This window comes from Trematomus bernacchii, unplaced genomic scaffold (assembly GCF_902827165.1).
Source record: "Trematomus bernacchii unplaced genomic scaffold, fTreBer1.1, whole genome shotgun sequence".
NCBI classification, from domain to species: Eukaryota; Metazoa; Chordata; class Actinopteri; order Perciformes; family Nototheniidae; genus Trematomus; species Trematomus bernacchii.
In genome coordinates this window covers 374004-397437 of record NW_022987905.1, presented here as the reverse complement: position 1 = coordinate 397437, position 23434 = coordinate 374004, and the positions used below count along the sequence as shown (strand labels likewise).

The window sequence follows — 23434 nt, the reverse complement described above, 5'->3', positions numbered from 1 at the left end:
GGCACTGAACTGGTACCTGAAATAAATCATTCTGAAAAATAATATTTTATTGCATTGCTTTTATTTTATTTACAAAAAGTTTTGAAAACATTTGAATGCTGACTTTAACATGAATTCATGCACAGGCACATCACACACACACACACACACACACACACACACACACACACACACACACACACACTAAGAAAAAATACATTTTCTCCTGTACAGTATACAATATAGGCAACATTTGAATATGCATTTTTCAAACCCAGACGCCACATTTCAAAAACATCCTTCACTTCATTAATGAGAAGAAAAAATATACCATGAGAAAGGGTGAAATGATACAGATGTGATAAATAAAGGCTTTTTATGGAAAACACACTGAATGATTTAGAATGCAATAAATACAAATGACATTAATTCAATAAAATGTCACTTTTTCAACAACATAAAATAAAGAAAACTCTTTATATCAAAACGTACAACTTGATTATTATTATTTTAGCGACAAATGGATAAAATGACTCTGAGTACAGGTTGTTTGTTCAATTACACTCTTAAAACGCTTCTACATTAGGCAAGCATGTGCTCAGAATGTTGTAATAAGGGATATTAACTTGACATTTTGATAATTTTCGAAGCCATCACCCTTAAGAAAATACTTTAATCCCAATAGTCATCGTATCCATCTGAGGAGTATTCTCACTAAGAGTCCACAGCCTCTGTGAGCCTCTCTGTACATTCAGATGGAATAAAGCAACCCGAGTCTCTGGGACAGTCGCTGTCTTCTTCCTGCTGACTGTGGGAGGATCTCTGCTCCTCCGTTTCCTTAACTTCGTCACCTGCGGTCGAAAACAAGTTAAATGGAATTTAATCAAATGTCATAATAGTAAACGTTTCTGTCTTCAACCGCATTAAAGGAAATTAAATCATTTCCAAGTGCTCTAGTCAGCGGAAATTAACCCACATTTAAAGGCTGAGTCTTTTTTTAACGATCTATTTCTGTGATAGCAATACTTTATTTTTAACATTAAAGGTTATAATTGCTACATTTCCCAGGAAACAATGAGAATGTGTTGCTGGCTGGCTTTGATTGGCTTAATAACTAAATGCTGAAGTTACTTCTGCAAATGTCACTCTGATATTAATCGGAACAAAAACAAAATACTTTTTTATCCCAGGGAGAATTTGCATTTTTAAACATTTATAGTTACTCCATTTTAGAATAACATTTAAAACTTAGAAATTCAAAAAATAGAATTTAAAATGTGTATAAACATGAGATGTTTAAGTAAGAATGTGCAATACAAATATAAAATAAAGATATTTATAAACAAAGACACCCCAAAATGTAATGTCTTCTTAGACTTTTATTCCCCACTCTCAGAGATTAGTCAAATAAATGTTAGACTACTTAGATATATGCAATGTGCAATATGAAAGAAATCTCGTCCATCAGTTTGGACACTTTGATACATCCAACACCTCATCAAAGCTTAATCCAGGTGAGGCGGTGGCCGTGCTGCATTATTCACTCACACAGAGTACAAATATTCTGCCATTCTTTAATATTTCTACTCCACTGATGGAAGCTGCTAATCCTCCTGTCCAGGTTGCTAAACCACTAGCCTAATGGAGTTCAGCTTGATTAAATTGAGTCAATAAGCCTGGCAGAGGCACGCCATCTGTTTACTCGCGCTGTCAACCAGACAACAAATACAATGGCTTTTAATTTGCCTCGTCTACAACTGCAGTTTAACAACAGCCTGAACAAAACTTGCAAGAGGATGTTGTTCCTCTTCATGCGGGAAAGTCGTTTTTTTTTATTCACACAGCGATAATCAGCCTTCTGCTTCGAGACATCAGATTGGAACACCTCAAGCACTTTCTCTCTGAGTGACAGGAAACCAGTGATAAGCCTCTCAGAGCACACAGGATGTATTTCTCTTCTGTCTGGCACCCATGCCTCTGTTTTCACATTTTAAAAAACACTTTTTTATTTCCTGGCAGAATAATAGCTTACAACCAAGTTGTTGAAAAGCACTGAGTTACACCTGCCTGGTTTTATATTTATGTTAAACTTTAAGGTTATACTATTTAAATGTTTTAGGAACAGGCTGTTCTTATTTAGATGTTTATCATGGTCTCTGTTGCTGTTTGAATGCTACTAAAGTCACTAAAGATTTTTGTAAAATTACTGTTAGCCATGTTGAATGCTAATTTCTGATTGGCTGATTGAATATTGGCAGCTTGGTCAAGATGTTGGTCCTAGGTTTGTTTTTGCAATTTGATTGACTGGTGAGCCTTAGGTTTAAAGGAGCCTTTGGGTATGCTAATTTGGTTAGCATTTATTTGCTAATTACAGCTTTGTCCATTTGCTATTTGAAAGTTTGTTGTTTGTTTTGTGAAAAAGCTGTATTGATAGGCACTTGACCTCAACATTTGGTTTTTAACTTTCGCCCTTCACCTCCTTTGCCTCGTCGATAACCAGGGCTCTTTTGCTGAGAAGGGTTTCCACAGCTAACAATTTCCAGTGTTCTGCTATCTGGAAATGTTACTTTATGCTGTATTGTCGAGTTGTACGTAATTTTGTTGACTTGTAAGTCTTTTTGTGGAGGTGCCTCTAAGCAAAATACTCTCTTGTAGGAAGGGATCATGTTTATGTCTAAGTCCTTTATTGTGAAAGACACATTGCAATGCAGAGGCAGACATAATTTCAAAGTAAGAGCAAGGCTTAGGGAACCAAACCTTTGGTGTCATTATTCAAAGGTCATTACATTACCACATATGGATGTGAGGGTCTAAGGACAGAGGGTGTCGTTTTCTCATACTGATATTCTGCACAAACTGTGCTGTTGTATTTGCTGTAAAGTGTCTTTACTGTAGGGTATTTTTATTATATTTACAGCACTTTGGCTCAACCAAAAATCGTTTAAAAATGTGCTATATAAATAAAACTTGATTTGATTTGATATGATAAGTTGAAACAAATATGTAATTTATTACCAACTCAATAGAAGTGATAGTCATTGCATGGTAGCCTATGTTACTGACCTGTGTAGCAGCACTCAGCAGCTGCGAGAATCTTGCGTCTGTCCTCGGGGTCGTGGACGTTCAGCTCTATCAGGTGTTTCTCCTGCAGGTGCAGAAGGTCCTCCACTGTCTGGTAGCCATTCAGCAGCAAGGCAGAGGCGTACTCCTGCAACAACAGCGGCGTCTTCATTACCATCAAACCACAGAGTGTACATGAGCTCAGAAAAAAAGTGTTTTCACAGTCACCTTTCATCTCTTGAGTCTCTGAAGTTTCACGAGTGGAACAACGTGTTCACAAAGTGATGGTACAGGTTTCGAGAGAGAATTGATAATGCCAGGTGTTTAACCTTTATACATCGTTGAGGTTGAGGTTGAGATAGCAATGGTTAACTTGCTGAACTCTACCACAAGATTTATTTTTTCTTTATCACTTACTTCCTGCTCAGAAGGGCTTACTCTAATAAATGCTTTTATTTTATGCATGTAATGATCTGTAAACCCTCTCACTTGTAAACACATAAAAACATGTTTCCTCACCTCCAGATTCAGTCGCTCCAGTAACTCGAGCAATGTTTTAGGCCGAGGTCTTTTGCTCAGCTTCTGTTGTCTGATCTTGGGAGCTTCCTCTTCTTCTTCCTCTTTCTCCACCAACATGTCTACGTAGATGAACTTGAAGTTGCCCACTTTGTTGTTAAGCATGCCGGTCCAGATGCCCATCGGAGGCTTACTGATGATGTTGATTATGTCTCCGACCTAGGACAAAATAACAGTGAATGTGAAGATTAAAGATTATGTTTACCTTGTAAAATAATAATTTAGATCAGAGCTGTGTTGTTACTGAACATTAAAACACTGTGTATTTTACTTAAGTGCTATCCAAGTGGTTTAATGTTCAAAAAGGTCTTTATTTTTCTCATACTGCCTGTGCTGCAGCAGCTCTTTTCACCCTCTGTCTGAAACCAGAGCCTATACTCTGCTCTCATTAGTTAGCTGGATGGCTCTGTTATGATTGGTCAACCGCTAAAAGATGTCCCGCCCCTAGCCTATAACATACAATGTGTTGGAGTGCTAGCCAATAGAAGTGCAAGTGTAACATAGTGATGTCATTATGTTGCAGACGTAAACAAAGGAGTCCAATTAGAAGCATTTCAGGCTGTGTGTGGGAGAGAAACTCCCTCTGGAGGGAACTTTGGGATTTTAGCCTTTGCAGACCATTTACATGCACCTATATAACACATTACAGGAAGGGTAAAACCCCTCATAGCATAATGGGGCCTCTTTAAGTGCTTCCGCCACTTCTGCTGTGTTGTATCTTACCTTGAGTTTGAGGGAGTCTGTGTCGTACGGGCTGGGAACAAAGTCTGTGTGGACCCGAGCTCTGCCGCTGAACTGTCCCTGATACGATCCGTCCTCCTCCAGCCTCAGACTGTCTCTCTGACCAGAACCGTTGGACTCACTGGTCACACCACCTGAACACACACACAGTCATGCTTATCTAATCATTGTACCTGTTTATTCATAGATACACAAATCCCCTGACCTTGAAAGGTTTTGTTTTGTTTAATTAGTTATATAACTCCACATATTTGTTCACTATGTTGGCTAAAACTACCCAGCACTCTGTGGCCCATACATTGCAGTGCAGGTACTTACTGGAGGAGCTCTGGCCACTGTAAAGACTCTCTAAGGAGTTGCTTGTCTTTGCTGGGTTGTTCTCAGCTGGAGGGCAGCTCTCTGTCTCTGCTTCTGGGTCTTTGTCAATGTCATCAGCCTGCGAGGAAAATAACAGATATACAGTTTTTATTGAGACATATAAGAGAGTACGGACTCAAATATTCTTATAGTTCTCAATGGATCATAGACTAAAGTGTGCAAACTCCAGTTAACTAATGAAGTACATGAAAGTGAAAGGCAATAAGGAAACTATAACAGAGAACTTCAAGTTAAGCAACTTCAAGTTCTCAGTATAACAGTCAAACAAGGGTGCAAAAATACGTGTTTGAGTGTAAGTCGGAGCGAAGTGCGTCATTTGAATATAGCAAACAGCGTTGAGTCTGAGGATGTGGGTTAATAAGAGATGAACGTGATAGGACTCTTGAGAAAGACGGGCAGGTTTACTGTAACTGAGGTAAAGTGTTGTTTGTGTGAGTTCAGTTTTTACACAATACCTCCTCAGAAAATGACTTGGCGTGTTTCTTGCCCATTTTCCTGCGCATGGTCAGAGAAATTGCCTTCATCTTCTTCCCAAGTCCAGCTGATTTGTTTGGGTCCAAAGTCTCGCAGTTTTCTGTGTGCTGTGAAAAGAGAGATAATTTAGTAAATAGTAGTACTGTGATATTTAAGACCTTGACATATTGTATTTCTCCCATCTAGTACAGCAAAGGTGTTTTTCCCTTCTTTGTTTTTGCCCTTAAAGGCATAGATAAGGCTTGAAGATCAAGTGTTTGTGAGAATGTGTGTGTGTGCCTGTGTTTGTAAATGCTTTAGTCACATCTTTACCTAATTTGTGCTGGTTAATACAAAACACGTCACAGCACCAATGGCTGCAGATATTTGAATATGTAAGCATACAGTGCAAAAGGGGAACATTCTTAATGCAAATGTTTATATTGAAATACTTAACATGAATACTTGGTAAGTTATTGACAAGTAACTGCTCTCATGGGTGCTGCTATGATATGTTTAGCAGTTAAGCACATACAAATAAAAAATTAAATAATAAATCCACATACCACGGTTGTTCCATTTTCCTCTGGTTTGGCTTGTGGAGAGTGATTCCTGATATCAAACCTGCCAAAGCTGGTGGAGCGCTGCAGGGAGGATTAAAAAGCAAAGCATGACATAAAGACAAATTGTACTGTTTGTGTAACGAGCATTACATAACATCCACTCATTGCATTTGTGAGTCCTTGTCCCAGCTGTCTTAAGGCCAAAAAACAAACAAAAATGCTCCAACTTCACTCCAGAGAGGATGTTACTGACAAAATATGATTAGATTTGTACATGGTCTCTACCCTCGTTATGTCCCTTCTCTTATGGAAAGACAAAATGTTCTAATTATTTGTTAGTGCCCTCTGTAGATGTATCCAGAAAATGTACACATTGTGTGGTCATGTTGCAGCAGAGAGAATATGTGGTTATATACAGCAACACTGGCTAACATGTCCGTACTTAAAAAAGAGTCGATTACAAAAAACTGTTTTGTTTTGTTTTGTCCTCATGACATAGGTCTCGTAGCTTTGCTCCGGTTCATTTTTTCATAAAACTAAAAGTCATTATAATCTCTCCCAACTCCCCATCATCTCCGAATTGAATAAATGAGTAATCCCTGGAAATCCGGGTTAAATATGAGCTCCATACTTCTAGACAACCTTCTGCGGATTGATTAAATGCAGCGTCCTCTGTCAGGCGAACACTTTACCCCACAGTACAGCAGCAGAATCAAAGACATTCAGTTTTAAATCTTTATTCTTCCCGCTAATTGCAATGTCTGTGGTATTGCATTTTAAGTAGTTTAAGCCATTGTGGTTTGTCTGTTTTGCATTATAAAAAATCTTCCAAATACAATTTACTTTTTAAATTTGGAGAAAAACACCCTACATCAACTATGAATATGTTTTAATGGTAATAAGTGTCTTTTACATAAAATGCACCTAAAACCTGTACACATTTGTAACTGTCTCTTTTTGCCCCTCAGGACATTGGTCATTTCCTAATGTCACAATTGATATTCGACATCTATACTTTTACACTCGTATTTAGTTTGAATTTTTTTCACGTACCTTCGGCTTGCAGCTCTTTGTTTTGTCGGACACATTGGAGGCCGTCCTCTGTAACATGTTCTCCTGTTTTTAAGGTTATTTTCAAATCTCAGTGTTTGCTCCCCTCTTGTCGTTACCCCTCTCTCCTGACAGTGATGTGTTAACTAACTCTGTGGCTGCCTGTCTGATGGGCTGGCTGTTCCACTTCCTCACAACACAGGATGTGAGGCAATTGACACTGTGTTCCTCACAGCAGTGTTGCTTTGAAAGGGGAAAATACAAGTGCTTGAGTTTGCATTTTGTGGCCCGCTCGACGAAAACATAAAGAACCACTTCCAGGAACGGCTGATCTTAAATTTTATAATTGTGGTAATTGTTTTTCAGAAGATATGTGATAACCTGGTGATGATGAGATTGTTTCATATTGGCTACTTAGTTTCATTAGTGGGGGTGTTCTGCTTAGATTTGGGCTGTATTGTCACCAAGCAGAGCTCAGTCATATAACCACTGGAGTTAGTCATAAAGTATCAGGGTTAAGCTGACATTATAAACAAACAGAACTGTAGAGTAAAATGTTTTATTATAATGATTAAACGAAAGGAAATCATGGAAAAAAGATGGATAAAAGTTGAAAATTCCTCAAATGTTTAGAAATGGGGAACTTGGATATGGTAAATGATGCGGGCAATTATGTTATCCATTAAATGTCTTAATGTGGGGAGGATCATTTTGAGGAAGTGCTGATGTAGGACAGAGGAACAGCTGAAAGTGGCAACTTAGTCATGTCGAAACGCTTTCCGTTTTGTTTCTGCTCTCAATGTGGAAGTGAATAGATTTATTTTCATCTCTTAGAAACATCAAGATGTATCTACAGGAAATGATTAGTAGTTTTAGTTCTTGACAAAAGGTTAAAAATCACTAGCCTTACTTTATCATGTTACAAAACTCCCCGGTGAAACTAAGAGGCGGTTTGACTCTCCACAGGATCATACTTTGCTCTCATTCACTGCTCTGATGTTGCCATGCAGGGATTTGCCTCTGTGTTTTCATTTCAATTGATCAATTGTAAAAAAGGGAATTCAACGGACAAAACCATTGCCTAATCCCACTGCATGCAATCAGTCTGTAAACTCCAGTCGATCCAGATTAGAGTTTCTAATCTATTTTACTTCAGAGGCGCTTGACTCCCTGGAGGGGCAGTTGTTCATGTATAGAGTTAAAAATTAGACATAAATCTTGTTTTGTTTTTTTTAAAGTATCCTTATCTTCTTATCTTTTAAAATATAATTATTAGTTTGGTTTGTCTTTTTTTTTTACCAAAACTGAAGAAGAGAATTTAATTAGTTTTTTAAGTCTGTGTGATTTATACTATATTTTGGAAATGTACGGCATATTTACAATTTTATAATATTGGAAAATGTCATTGGACATTTGTTTGACGGTGTGATACAGGTCACATGGTACATGTAAAGTGGGTCCAGGAAACGGACGCATAGAAGAGCTCTGATTTCATTAAATAGGGAGCCCAATGAGTCTTAACCTTTACACCATCACTTCTATACTCTTAAGAGGCTTGATGCCAAATGAAATTACATTTTATTTCTGAGAACCAATGACACGATAGATCTATAGAGATTATGTAATCTCCACACTGGATCATCCTTTACGACTTCGACAGTTTTCCACAAAGTAAGGTTAAGCTTTAACCGCTTTGTGTTGCGCTGGGTTCACTCTGCACACGCTCTCTGGGTATCAGCAGAGGTCTCCGTATTGATAGATGTCTGCAGAGACACTGACCCTAGAGGTCAATCCGCACAATGAAGCGGTATTAGTGCTGTGTGACGAACGAGCTGTACTGAACAGCAACTGATAGAAAGGATCCAAATGGGAAAATCTAAGGGCAGATTCCCAACTAAAAGTTCAGTTTCTGAATCAAACGATGATGCATTGTTTAAATGTTTCACAAAGGTTACCAAAGGCTGAATTCAAATAGGTTAGAACAATGGTTCTTCGGCTGTACTCCCCACAGTTTAGAGACTACGCAAATTCTGAGTTAAGAGCCTATGGGATAGCGACCTATCTCCTACGAACAAACTAGTCATCGAATGGTCGGTTCTGTACCTAATTATTGTTACATTTGTGGTCCGATAAAATCTGTAAATGTAACAATTTCAGTTGTAGCAAACGTGCAAAAAGGGCACCAGTTTACCAGTTACCAAAACAGGGAAAGAAAATGTTGTTTTAACCAATGAAATGACAATAATACATAATATGCATCCTAATATTGGTGTTAACAAAATGATTGAACCAATCAACACTTGACATGGTCTGAGAACACCTAGTGGAGGCAGAACCAAAAGAAACTAACCAGATTTTTAGTAAAAGTTCAGTTAAACAACACTAAACAATGCTTTAATACTCACTAAGATAAATTATGAATGAATTACCAACTGAATCCCAGAAATGTGTCCACCAGATGGACAAGAACCTCCCTATGGGTCTATCTGCCTATCAGCATCCTTTAGACCCATCCAAGACCATTGCATCAGCATTTAGGGCACGAGTGCATCTAAAAGGCAAGAAAAGTTTATGCTTGGCATCATTGGGGCTGCATATTGACCAGTAATGTAAATCTGTAGTTGCACTAAACTGTTCTGATGCGCGAACGTGCATGATGCAAAGTTAAGCTTCAAAATCTCTACAGCACTGACTCAAACCATGTCAAAGCTCTTGGAAGAACTAACTAATGGTTTCCAAAACACATAGTGACCGTTAGAAACTTACATCTGCTTCTGATAGAATCACATCCGTTATAGATCGTGGCACGTTTGGGGAAGTCTGGGGTTTACAGTCCCGTTTTAAGCTGTCCCTTTGGGCCGCTTCCTGCTGCTGTCCCTCTTCCCACTGCTGACCCTCTTCCCACTCCTTCTCCGGGGACGTGCTGAAGTCAGGGGAGAACATGCGATACTCTGTGAGCGGCCGGCGGCAGGTGTGCTGCACGGACCCCCAGGAAGGGCTGCTCTCGCCTGGGTTACTCCAGCGCTGGTGGTACGTATGGGTGGGGGTCGCTCCACCAGGGAGGCTCATCATGTCTGTGCGTCGGCCCGGGGTCGAGTTCTCCTGAGTGGGGACTGGGAGGGTGGCCGACTTCCCTATGTAGGGCCTCCTGTCTGACCTGTAGGGCACGTCCAGATAGTGGGGTCCCAGGGGTGGGCTCATAGCGCATGGTGGGGAGTTCACTGAGAGAGAGAAGCATAAATGAAAAACTGACAATTCACAACTTTCTACTGGTGAAACTTCAGGGATGTTGACATTGACACATGAGTCAGGCTTCTGCGTCACGTCGAGGTGTTGCTGCCACAGAACTTAATTACCACAATGAAGAGTGAGTCATTGTTCTGCAAATTCCCACTAAGTGTTGTAACACCATCACAAGTGTCGTAAGACTATTACAAAAGACATTGAAGAAACCTTTTACACTGGAAATGGGCATTATTATTATTATGAGACCACTTTACTCAATAAAACAGCACCGGAAAGAGAGTAGGAGGGAATATTAAAATGGCCAAACAGAAAAATAGTATCTCTTGTGGTCTGTATTAGCTATAAGTAGTTTAAGGATGCTTGTTTACTCTAAAGCAGCCCTGAGTACTAAAGGCATCGAAGGCAACTACACTGAAGGAGTTAAGAAACTTCAGAGCAGAAGTAAAATTCATCAGAGCAGAATAATCTTGAAATCCTATTCTGCAACTGTAAGCATGACTAAGTTTAGTCTTGGAAATGAGTCATTCAGTCGCTGGAGAGGGAGGTTACAAAAGGACAGATGAATCTAGGGAATAGGGAAACGGCTCAGTCATCTCGTCGTTGGTACAGAAAGTTGTCTCACCTCTTGAGTTGTGGTTTTTCTTCGACCCATCTTTCCCGCTTTTTCCACCAGCTTTCTTTCCAGTCTTTTGGTTTCTTTTGGCTGCAGGTTTAGACTCACCATTGGCGTGTAGATTCTGAATAAATACAACACACGAAATTTAAATTGAAATTTCTAATTCTGTTAGAAGATGACATCTCTTCTGATTGCTCGACTAAATGCACTTTATGCTAATAGAAAAACATTTGTAGCTCCCACCTCTCATTTCGCCTTGCTAGTGGCATTAATGTGTCTGTCGATAGGTCTACAACTTGGTCCAGATTGAATTCAATTGATATCACATTTTTAAGACACATTCATTGTCCAAAGAGGATCAATCCTAGCTCTTACTAAGAGGTTCAGATTTTATTTTTTTGTGAAACACTTCAGCTGTTATTTCTTTAAAATAGTTATCAGCATATGTTAGCATGCTAACATGATGAACTGGTGGTAAGAATACAAAGTAAACACTATACCTGTTTAACATCTTAGCATTGTCTTATGCAGCCTCGTAGGGCTTATAGCTTTCGACATTTGTTTTGGTTTTAGAGGTTATTTATAGAAAGGGCGGGCATAATATCTTCTACCCATTTGGGTCACTCGTCCTTTTAGCAGCTACATTGTGAGACACTAGAGCTGCTGCTGATCCACTACTGGCAGGCTCTGCTTTGTTTGCTTCTCACTATTATGGGCATTAGTCAGAATGGGCACTGAGTGACCTGGCAACAGGCTGCTAAACCCTCCTAACACACACACACACGCACACACACACGCACGCACGCACGCACACACACACACGCACACGCACACGCACACAGTCCTACTCTTTCACATCTCTCTCTGGACCACAGATTACACAGTACCCTCTGTGGGCCATCTGCACTGTATTAATACTAAATAAGCATTTATGTTCAATTGTGCCATTTAGGCCACCAGAGGCTCTCTGGATGTCACAAGCAGTTGGCAGCCTGTTAGACACACAATGGCCTGTTGCGTCATGTGACCCCCAGTCTGCACTTGCAAACATTTGCACATCTACTGGTGCAGCAACAGGTACATTTGTGTAGATGCTTAGGTTGTCAGGGATGCATCAGTATGTTAATGCTGTGTTAATAAGAGTGGTGCAGAGATAAAGGGGGAGCATTTTGTTTAAAGACGACATGTTATGATCATTTTGAAGGTTCATATTTGTATTTTCTGTCTCTACTGTGACATGTTTCCATGCTTTAATGTTCAAAAAGCTCTCTATTTACATGACATAGTGATGTAATTGTGTTACAGAAGCAATCAAAGGAGTCAGCTTCAGTTCAGGCAAGGGGTTAAAATATTTCTGTTTAAATGTACTTTTACTTTTCATTAGGTTACCATCAATAGGGGAACCTGGCTTAGAAGACTGTAGTGATTCTGTTTTATTCTTACGTGGCTTGAGTGTGGTTTCTCCTTTTTCTTTGTGCCTGAATGAACTCCTTTCCCATCTTTGGTTTCTGTTTTGTGTTTAGTCTTTTTCATTTCTGCAGGGAAACAACATGTAACAATCATCAGGTTAGTGAAACACTGCAAAAACATATACCCCAACAACAACAAACCCAGGAAGCTGATTTATTCATGTCTCAGTTTCTCAAGATTAAAGGACAAATGTACCTTTGTTCAAGTCCATCTTAAAGTAAGGTATTTCTAAAATAGCTTTTGCTGTAATCATTCTTTCTTTTCACATTGGACATTGAACATCCCTTCCTCATGTGCCTCAATAGAAATGATCGGGTACAACATTCACAGTGCTTGTTTGGTGCAGCATTTAATCCCCAAAATTGGTTGGAAAACCCAGCTCAAGTCTTAGGACGTCATGCTGAGATTCCAAATGAACATTGCCATATAGATGAGCTTAACCTATTTATTTCCAATTTACCTTCATTGTGATTGTTGGGGATGCGGACTAAATCTTCTTGGCTCTTGGCAGACGGCCAAACTGCAGCATTACAGCCGGGGTTATCTGCCGTGGAGGGAGACAAATCACAAACATTTGGGTTTTTAAATGCATCCACATTAAATGAATGAAATTGTTTTCGGAGTCACAGAAGGTCATCGGAGGTTTTTAATCTAAATAATCCCCATAACAGTATTTTCTTTCGAACTCAGAGAAGTTCAAATATTGTGCTGCAGTCTTCCTTAAGGTGTAGGATAGAGGATAGAGGTCCAATTGAAAGAAAATAAATACCCAGAATTAACAAAACCCAAAGGACATTGTTTGTACTCACCTAGTGTGTCGTTATCTGAGGCAGATTTGGATATATGTGTTCTGAAAGTAAAATAATCAAAGATATTACACAACTGCCTCTAATAAGAGTCATTTAGGGTAGACTCTGAGAACTAAGTAAAGATGATCTGGCATTTCAGCCTGACAACAAACCAAAACAATCCCACCGATACAAAAAGACAGACACTTCAAAACAAAAGCTAACCATAGAGCACATAACATGACTAAACTGAGGAGTCATGACAAGCTAGATATCGTGCAGAGGTGCATGATCTGTTCCTCAAACTGTGCCGGGGAGTGAAGGTGTTGAGGTGACTGCAGACTGTAAGCAAACGGGCCTTCAATCCTAGTCAACCAGCTATAATCTGCCGTCTGCTTTTTCAACTGTCTGCAGGAGACTGCTTGTCAAAGAGCATTTACTAACAATCAAAAAAAATAAAATATATATTATTTGTTTCCAATGTCTAATGGGCTGTCGCTCCTCTTAAAGGTGGGGTAGGTAAGTTTGAGAAACCGGCTCGAGATACACTTTTTGTTATATTCCATGGAATGCTCTTAACATCCCGATAGCAATAAATATCTTAAGTGCTTTGACAAAAAATCCATAAAAAAATGTCATCTGTGGAAGCCGTAGTACTGTAAAAAGCACGACCAATCATTTTAGCCGGCCCGGCTAAAATAACTGGATGGCCTACCTGCCTGTCAGCCTTCCATCTGTGCACAAACTTATCTCGTGCCCTCATTGGTCATGTGCGCGTTCGTGTGTGTTGGAGGAGGGGCTCTATAAGGAAGTGGCAGATTTTCTCCGGTTGTGTATTTTCAAATTCTAGCGATCTCGAGCCGGTTTCTCAAACTTACCTACCCCACCTTTAAGATACATTATTGAATTGTCGAGACCAATTGAACTAGACATAAGAATAAGACGAAGAGCACAGCTGTAGCAGGAAGGATTTCCAGTGTTACTGTAAAAGGCGGTGACAATAAACAGGGAGCCATATTATTACTCTATGGGAGACAAAAGCCCTTTCACTGCGTGATTTTCTCTGCAGTTTACACGCACGTTCAACAAAAGAAACAGAAAGAAGGTTTTACAGTAGAAGCCTGCATGATTACAATGTTTTGTATTCAGTTTCAGTGTCTGTTTACAGCATAATGACACAATGAGTAGTAGTCACAAAATACTCTCACCTTCTTTTCTTTTCATTAGAGATGGTCCTATGCATCTGTGGCATCTCCTGAATGAAAACAAAGCATTTTCAGTCAGATGTTAGTTTATTATCTGCACAAATAATGATTTAATGAGTGATTGTTCAATTACATGTATTTCACAATTCTGAATTGTGTGGCTTCAGCAGCAGCTTTCAACTGTTTCATAATCAGCTTTATTTTGAAAGTACAATCTGGTGGCTAGGAGGCCAAAAGTCCCAATTCCTCTGTGGAGTGACCCTTACAATCTGATTATGATTGTTAGCAGGCCGCCTATAATCCGTATGTCATGCATGCAGTATGAGCGGACACACAGTGTAGGTTCCTCCTTTTCTTTCTCCTTTCTCCCTGTAGCAGTCAGGCAACCACCACAGCCACCCGGTCAACAACCAAACCAATGCCGAATATATCACACTGTTTTATAGGAGCGTCTATGTACAATATATATTAAAAAATATAATTTTTTTTGTATTTCATTATGTTGCATTGTTGGAGGAGCTCAGGTCAAAATAATTTCATTGCCATTTCTACACGTGCATATGACAATAAAACCTTTGAATCTTTTAAATATACATTTTACTTTATTATTACTGGCTGCTGCTTCACTTCCTCAGACTGTTACACGACTGTTGTTCAACATACACATACTTTTACTTCTCGCACACGATAAAAGTGGTCACTTGCTGATGCCTCATTACTTTTATGTTCAACGCTGCTACTTATTTTCGTTCCATTGTTGTCTATTGTCTTATTTTGGGCTGTTATCTGCACTGTTTCTTTGCTGTAATGATACATTTCTGGATCTCTGACTCTCTCACCATAGAGATGGATCTTCCCGAGCCGTGCCACTTGTCGTCCAGCAGCACCGCCGGGCTGCAGGAGCGGCTGCATGTTCGGCTGGAGGCTCGGCTGGGGATGGGTGGGGGGGGGTCCGTCACCAGAGCTCTGCACCGCCTCATACAGGCTGTCCATGGACCCCTCCTGATGCCACGTGGACAGACAGACAGAGAGACAGACAGAGAGACAGACAGAGAGACAGACAGAGAGACAGACAGAGAGACAGACAGACAGACAGACAGAGAGACAGACAGAGAGACAGAGAGACAGACAGAGAGACAGACAGAGAGACAGACCGAGAGACAGAGAGACAGACAGACAGACAGACAGAGAGACAGACAGAGAGACAGACAGACAGAGAGACAGAGAGACAGACAGAGAGACAGAGAGACAGACAGAGAGACAGACAGAGAGACAGACAGACAGAGAGACAGAGAGACAGACAGACAGACAGACAGACAGACAGACAGACAGACAGACAGACAGACAGACAGACAGACAGCTGCTCAGTTAAACTTTCTCAGCAAGCTTGATTCATGAATGGGTTTCCTCCGTACTGATGGATTACATCTGATTAATACTAATGATGAAACAAGTAGTGCCCACATATTGCGCAAGATTTGTAGGTTGCCTACTTCCTGTTAGTGGTGAGGAAATGTCATACAGGCTCACACATCAGCTTAAATGATTGTTTCCAGGGCCTACAACTGAGAAAAACCTCAATGGTTGAACAAGACATACATGTTTGCTGTATTTAAAATAGACATACAATTAGAGTTATGAGGATTTGATACGACTGTAGGGATATGCTGCTAATGCTACTCCAAAGCTCTTTTCAATTTGCTTGTCAACCAGGGATGTAGTGGAGGATTGAAATTTACTCAGCACAGATTTCAGTCAGGATTAAAATGTGTGTGGCTTGTTTGGATTCCTTCTAGGAACAATTTCTCTCTTCATCCCTTTCGTCTTGTCTGTATGTTGACGTCTTATCTTTTTACTGAACAGACGGACATTTTCAGTGGCAACAAAGGAGGAGATTTGATCCAATGTCATCGTCAGTTGATGACCTTTTTAGGTTTTAAATCTCAAAGAATGTTTATTATCTCGTCGGTATTGGACTAAATGGGGCGAAGCCTGTGAGCTAGTTCAGGCAGTCAACTCGAGCACCAATCATACATTAACATGTGACGCACCTCGTCCCCCTTACAACCAACCAAACACATTCTCCTAAACATGCCGCTCTATTTAAGCTACCAGGTCTTCCTGCCTCTGCCTCGCTATGCTGCTGCGGCTGCCACTGCTGTGTTCACTTGCTATTGCTGCGTTCATGTTCCTGCTGCTGTGTTTCATGTTGCTGCTGCTTGCCTGCCCCACCATCACCCCAGCTTCCACCCCAGCTTCCACCCCAGCTTCCACCCCAGCTTCCACCCCAGCTTCCACCCCAGCTTCCACCCCAGCTTCCACCCCAGCTTCCACCCCAGCTTCCACCCCAGCCTCCACCCCAGCCTCCACCCCAGCCTCCACCCCAGCTTCCACCTTTAGGCTCGGGGGATAGTTATCTCATCATCACTCAATGTTCTTTGTAAATCTGTGGAGTGATGAGGCCCGAGCCTAGACGCCAAACTCAAACTATATGCTGCTTCTAATAAACATATTAAGAAACACGTAAGTTGTCTGACTGAAATGTGAAGAAACTAAAAGAAACAATACAGATATCCTCACATTTGTACCTAATACTTGTTTAATAGTTGTACTTCCCTTCATTCGCTTACTGTGATATCTTGAATTGTGGAGGAAATTCATTATAAAATTATTTATATTTAAATATCCTTCAAGATAGAGTTTTCATAAAGCTTTACCTAATGTCTGTACATTTGTTTCAAAAAGAAACTCTAAAAAAAAAGTCCTGCATCAAAGAAATGATACGTTTATTTCACCTAATTAATTTCAATTAATGTGCCAAATGATGACCTAAACCAAACTACATGTAGGTCAAATATGTCTTAGTTTTGATATTTGTTGCATTTGTCTTTGTACAATGACTCATCACAGTGACGTGAATCAACAGCACCAGAGAGGACAATGAGTGCAATCACAGTTCACGCCTCTGACTGTAGAACGACGTTTGTTAATAATCCTGATTGTTGGTTAACATCCCCAACATCTGTCCAATTGAATAGTCTGTATATACATGACCTTGTGTCAGCGTTTAGCGTGACAGCTGCAGCAGCATCTGAGGGACCATATGTGGGAGGGAATGGGAAAAGGCGGCCACTACACATTGTTTTTACACTGCTTCAATTATCAATACTCTATCTGCTTTGTCCTCTAGCATTGTGAACTCATCAACTACTACATAAACTACGGCATTAAAGTACAAACATATAGGCATATTAGGTAATTATATTCATATCATGTAGTTCATACATGGTGAATCCAAAGAAAATGTAACAACGTTTTTTTTAGAGAAGCATTTCTACATTTAACACAGTTGTGCAAAAAAGAGCAACTTAATATCAGAAGGATATTTATAATGATTAACCAATAAGTGGGTTAGTGATCTGACTACAAACAAGAATTGAAGGAGGAGTTTAAATAGAGTTACATGTCACTGTTCTCTAACTTATTCAGAGGCTGATATAACAACATTGTACTTGTTTTCCCAAACCTAATGACTTGCACAGCATGCCATGATCAACAGATTTCTAATGTACTGGTTGCATTTCAATCACATAGCAACACTTCTCTTTCCCTCAGCCTCTCACACACAGCTTGTCAAGTAGACACAGAAATGAAAAGTGTGTCTCTTACCAGCGAGAAGCAGAAAAGGTTCATGTTGGCTGCGAGGTGTCCTGTGTGTGTCGGAGCGTCTGATGGAGTTGGAACAGCGAGCTGAGTGACGGCCAGAGACTGAGAGACACAACAGCTCAGCGTGCGCCCGCTCTCCTGCTGTCTTCTCAGATTAATACCACAGTGAAATCCCTCCACTAATCCAATAGATGGACCACCATTACTCTACCAGCTAAAGCAGAGCTCACTCTTGACAACAGGCCCTCCATTGGTGGAGCAACAGAGTGAGTCTTTGTTTGGAATCTATATTTTTTAAGCAGGGAAGCTTTGTGCAGCAGACATGCTCTTTTTTTGTATCCTATAGCAATGGAAGAATCGTTATATAATTTACCCAAGTATCAAAACTAATGTAAAAAAAAATCACAAATAACAGTCCTGCAATCGAAATCTTAATATATGATAGTATTATCAGCCAAAATCCATCAAAAATATACATATACAGCAAAAATGAATGTATAAATACATGTATATGACATTTGTAGTTGTTCATACTGCTGCATCAATGTGTTTCACTGTTGTATGATTTGCTTCTCTGGTAGTTTTAATCCAGTGGGTCCAGTTCAAAAGGTTACAAGATAATGGTGACGGGAGGGGTTGGCCTTCAGAGATGACTAATGGGGTGAAAAAAGAAAAAAGAAACACATATAATACGTTCGGATACAAAAACATACCTTCTTTATGATGGCTTTGGCATTTTAATGGATTTGTTTCCTATTTTATTACATGCATTGTTCAAAACAGTTGTGTTCTACTAATGATTGAAATATTAGCAGGGTTATTTTGACGAGGAGATTCTTAAAGGCATTATCTATTATCTCAGTATAAAGAAGAAGCACGTGATTTAGAAACTGCGTAGTAACAACAAAGAAAATAAATCAAATAAGCTTCAAACTGTCCAACTGGAGCAGTGCCAAAAATGTTGCAAGATCCTTGATTAAATCTAAAAAATGTCTCAACGAACATGATTGGAGCTTTACACAGCCTTGCCCCCATGTACTATAGACAAAGACACTTAGCATGAGGCATGATGCTAATTCTCACATGCTCAGCAGCACAGCTCTTCCTGTGTGGGCAGCAGATGAGAAGTAGTATTTCCCTCATGCTCTCAATGTGGTTTTCTGCACACTGACTTCTTTAGAAGTTTCAATAATTCCTCTAAATCATGGAAAGTTGTAACATTTTTGTTTTGGGGTGATTCCCCCAAAATTGGTTCAAAAACATAAACATGATTGCGTTAACGTCCACTGTGTGCATCTGTGTTTATTTGGGACATGTACAATATGTGTGTATTTATGGGTAACACATTAAGTGTAAAAGGTTGTGATCTACTTATCCACCTCTGCCATCTGAGCTGCAGCCGGAGAGATTAACACTTATGACCTATATTTTACAGAATTATTTGCCTGATGTCGAGAGGCCCATGAGGTTGGGAGGTATTTTGAATCCATGCCATTCAATCATTGAACGTCTTTGTGTTTTTGGAGGAACAGGAAATGCATTTAAGAAGGAGATTAAGTGGAGTATCGGCTAATAAATAAACAAACTAGCATGATCAAAGGGTAACGTTCCTCCTTAATTAGTAAGCTAAGCTTTAAGATGCTTTCTTTGTAGTTACTATTACTATTCCTGGCCTCATGTTGAATAACTTTGTAGATGAAACACGCTCCGCAGTGTGTTGATGGGCATGAGTACAGCTCTGTGATTGCCTGACAGTAACAGGGTGTGAAGAATGTTCTCTGAGTGAATGAATGCTGCCAGGCGAGATTCACACACTGAACAGGAAGTGAGAGAAAAACTTTTGTGAACAAGTTTTATTTGTTTCTTTAAAGATACATAATGTGCCTGGCTCAGTGGGGGAAAAGGTGAGGATCATCAGATGATAATGTACTTATGCTCATCACATTTCTGTTACCATATAAGTGTCTTTATTTGATCAATGTCTGTTTGGTTAAATGCCAATCTGTCTCTTTGTTTTTTTAGTTTAGTTTTGTTATTGGTTTTGGGTTATTCTCATTACATAAATGCACACAAACTAGACCAGAACACCTCTCTTTGTGTAAGGCTACGTGGAGATGTTGGACAGAATTAATTGGCTTACTATAATTTATTACCCAGTTTAACTTCATGAAAAAATTAGACAACTGGCCGTATAGCGACATTAAGAAAGAGTAAAGAAAAATATGTGTTTGAAAATAAGTCCTAATACAAAATGTTGGTTGCATTGTCATAATTCTCAAAGGCTCCATGTTTACATCGGCAGTCTTCTATTGTTGCTAGATGTCCCAAAAAAAACAGCTACACTGTGTTTTTAAACCCATGTCAACCTCACGTGGACACATTTGCTGGGTATAATTGGTTTAACCTTGTACATCAGAACAATAGGCTTCTGTCTAACCTGTAACAAAAGACAGCTGAAACAAATCTAGCAGATCAATTCAAAGCTTTATTTCTTTCCATTACATGTTTTGAAACAGCCAACTTCACATTACAGCCGACACAGACAGCGACCAACGTAGCACAGTGTGTGTGTGTGTGTGTGTGTGTGTGTGTGTGTGTGTGTGTGTGTGTGTGTGTGTGTGTGTGTGTGTGTGTGTGTGTGTGTGTGTGTGTGTGTGTGTGTGTGTGTGTTGTGCGTGCGTGTGTGTGTGCCCTTTCGCTATCACTAGATCTTTGAAGATAAAACATGGCTTTGAACCAGTGCATTTTTGGCTGTGAAATGAAGAGTGAGACTAAATCATTAATCATAATTTCATGATTGAATTGAAAGTAAAAGCAAGATAGGAGTGTCAGATGAACAAATCATTTTCTATCAGATTCAGACTCAGGTAATTATTTGTTCTCGTATTATTTTAATTCATCTGGAAGTGGAAGTGAGCGCTTATAGGGAGGCCTCAGGGTCCGCAAAGGTCTTCAGTGCAGCAGGTTGTGAAGTCATCGTCATCTCCGCAAAGCTCCTCACAAGTTCGAAGAAGTTCTTCTCCTGTCGACAAAAAAAAACAATGTAAAATGAGTTTACAATCCATGTGTCATTGTACCGGATGAAAATGGCTTCTCTAAAAATGCCAAACAAACATAATAAAACATAGACATTAGATATAAAGTACAGAAATAGCTTAAGTACCGTGCTCCATGGTCTTGCAGTACTGAGAGGATGCCGGGCAAACTGTCTCCGCCTTACAGTTCACGTCTCCTTCGCAGGTGAAGCATGTGAGTGAGAGCACTGACGGGAAAAAACAAAAGCAATTAGAATTAATTGCTACAATAGTAAGACGTTTTTAAGACAACATCAATATTAAGTTAGTGGTAGTACGCCCTTTTTTTTTTTTTTTTTTACAACAACACCACTTTGTTTTACAACTACAAAACTTTTTTTTACAAGTACAAAACTTTTTCTTCTCACGGCGGAATATTACTGCCAAAAGTCACGTGAGTGAGTCACGTGACTTTTGGCAGTAATATTCCGCCGTGAGAAGAAAAAGTTTTGTACTTGTAAAAAAAAGTTTTGTAGTTGTAAAACCTAAGCTGAATTTGTCTCTGAAACATGATTTATTAGAAAAATGTTATGTGTTTGTTTGATAGATACGTTTTTTCTTTGCAAAACTAAATTCATTAGTTTGTAGATGGTGTTTTGTATTTGCAAACCACATTGTGTTTGTTAGTGAATCATAAGGCATTTGTAAAACCTGTTTAGTTTGTTTGTGGAGTTATGGCAGGAAATTAGCTCCAACAGTGCAACACAATAAAACAGATACAAATAGTGCAAGTACAATAAAACAGAATAGAATAGAAGTAGTGCCATAAGAGTCTATATACAAGTGATACATAATTTGTAAGTTACAAACAGGTGAATGTTACAAATGATGTATCACTTGTATATAGACTCTTATGGCACTAATATAATGGCATTAGGTAATGCATCAGAGATCAAATAAAATGCTTCCATTATAGATTAAATGTTTTTACTTCATATTGGATATTTTCTTTATAAATACGATGCTTTAATATAATTATAATTGGAATATGGCTCACCTTGAGCGCTAGACAGCAGGAGCACCAGCGTTAACAGCAGGACCTTCATGTTGTCAGATGGTATGCGGACAAACCTCTTGCACTCGCACCTTTATACTGCCATTCCACATACCAGTCTTTTATTTAGTTGGGCACTTCCTTGTAAATTGTTTTCCTTTCCTGTAAATGGGTTTTCATTTAAGCTCTATTGTCTCCAGTGAAAGGTGAAACCAAAAAAAAACAATAGGTATTTTATTTCTGATGGACAAGGTGTTGCAGGAAGAAAAGCCAGCCACTTCTTTTATTGAAAATGCTGTTTGTAAACTTTGAATTTCTGAAATGAGCTTTATGTCTGACTTGTGAACAGAATGTGAGTTTTTATATTTTATCAAATTAAACTAGACGATGTCATATATTTCAGCAAAGCAGCCTTTACTGTCCATTCTGTAAAAGCATCAGAGGCCTTATTTTGTCCTGCATTTTATTGAACAACAGTTCAATTACAGTGATTTGTATTATTTTTAAAGGATTGAAAGTGGACATTTTTAATCTATCAATGTATTCAATCCAAACAGCATGCGGGGTTTGGCTGCGAAAACAGAAAATCATGCCAAGTACCACAAATAACTTTGTGGAAACTCCCCTCCTAAGTACTTCCAGTTCAGCTGTGCTAGGAGCTAAATGCTAATGACAACATGTCAACTGACACTAAATTAAAAGAGAACATGGTGATAAATGGCAGGCACAAGATTTTATTAACTTTAAACATTCCAGGTAAAGGAGTTCATACTGAGTTGGAAACATGAGAGTTGTATTAATCCCTACTTGTTTACAGCTCTGATGCTGTAGGTTGAAGACAATAACATCCCCACAGTACATTCACACACTGTATGGTGTCGACGTGGTTCTGAGGCTGGCTACTACCTGAAGCTGTCCTTTAGTTACATCTGTAGGCAACAGTGGGGTAGTGCAAGACTGTGTGTGTGTGTGTGTGTGTGTGTGTGTGTGTGTGTGTGTGTGTGTGTGTGTGTGTGTGTGTGTGTGTGTGTGTGTGTGTGTGTGTGTGTGTGTGTGTGTGTGTGTGTGTGTGTGTGTGTGTGTGTGTGTGTGTGTGTGTACCAAATCTCTTCTTGTGTTTGTTATTATAATAAACAATAATGTGATAATTGCATATATTAAACCACGTCAAGTGTTTTATTAAAACCTCTATTTACATCAGCTTATATACAAGCAGTGCTCTGTATTAATAACATGTTTAGTTTGTTACTGACGTCACTGATGTACAACTCAAAAACAAGATGGAAGAGGAAAACTGGAAATTCATTTATGAGGTCATTTTCCTTCACATGGATTATTGATCTTTGCAAATCAAGCAGTAACCGACATAACTGTTAAAAAATCGAAGTGAGCTTTTTCTCAGTGAAATACTTTTCCAAGAGAAGTTCAGATGTTCTCTTTTGTTTTTCTCTCACTTGCATGCATAGCTTGAATAACTTCATTCTAGTCGTTTTGACTTAACCTGTTATAAAGTTGTGGTATTGTTTTGTTTTTGCAATTTCAAATATGTAAAAATATGTTTTAAAAAAATGAAAA

General features: G+C 39.2%; 3 protein-coding genes across 3 annotated transcripts; all 3 read right to left on the bottom strand.

Moving 5' to 3' along the window:
* Nucleotides 1–39: 39 nt before the first annotated feature.
* On the bottom strand, nt 40–6980 carry LOC117470201 (SAM domain-containing protein SAMSN-1-like). Its single transcript, XM_034114868.1, has 8 exons — nt 6804–6980; nt 5754–5831; nt 5190–5315; nt 4675–4792; nt 4339–4490; nt 3559–3774; nt 3043–3187; nt 40–830 (listed from the first exon to the last, which is right to left on the bottom strand). Exons 1-8 carry the CDS (start codon nt 6858–6860, stop codon nt 694–696), a joined length of 1029 nt encoding a protein of 342 aa, XP_033970759.1. The 5' UTR covers nt 6861–6980; the 3' UTR covers nt 40–693.
* Nucleotides 6981–9554: 2574 nt separating this feature from the next.
* On the bottom strand, nt 9555–15105 carry LOC117470167. The gene is made up of 7 exons (XM_034114761.1): nt 14965–15105; nt 14129–14175; nt 12942–12982; nt 12593–12676; nt 12106–12197; nt 10669–10783; nt 9555–10021 (listed from the first exon to the last, which is right to left on the bottom strand). Exons 1-7 carry the CDS (start codon nt 15103–15105, stop codon nt 9555–9557), a joined length of 987 nt encoding a protein of 328 aa, XP_033970652.1.
* Nucleotides 15106–20256: 5151 nt separating this feature from the next.
* On the bottom strand, nt 20257–21970 carry ly6d (lymphocyte antigen 6 family member D). The gene is made up of 3 exons (XM_034114869.1): nt 21863–21970; nt 20955–21053; nt 20257–20813 (listed from the first exon to the last, which is right to left on the bottom strand). The coding sequence occupies exons 1-3, from the start codon at nt 21909–21911 to the stop codon at nt 20725–20727; spliced, it is 237 nt and encodes a 78-aa protein (XP_033970760.1). The 5' UTR covers nt 21912–21970; the 3' UTR covers nt 20257–20724.
* Between the last annotated feature and the right edge of the window lie 1464 nt (nt 21971–23434).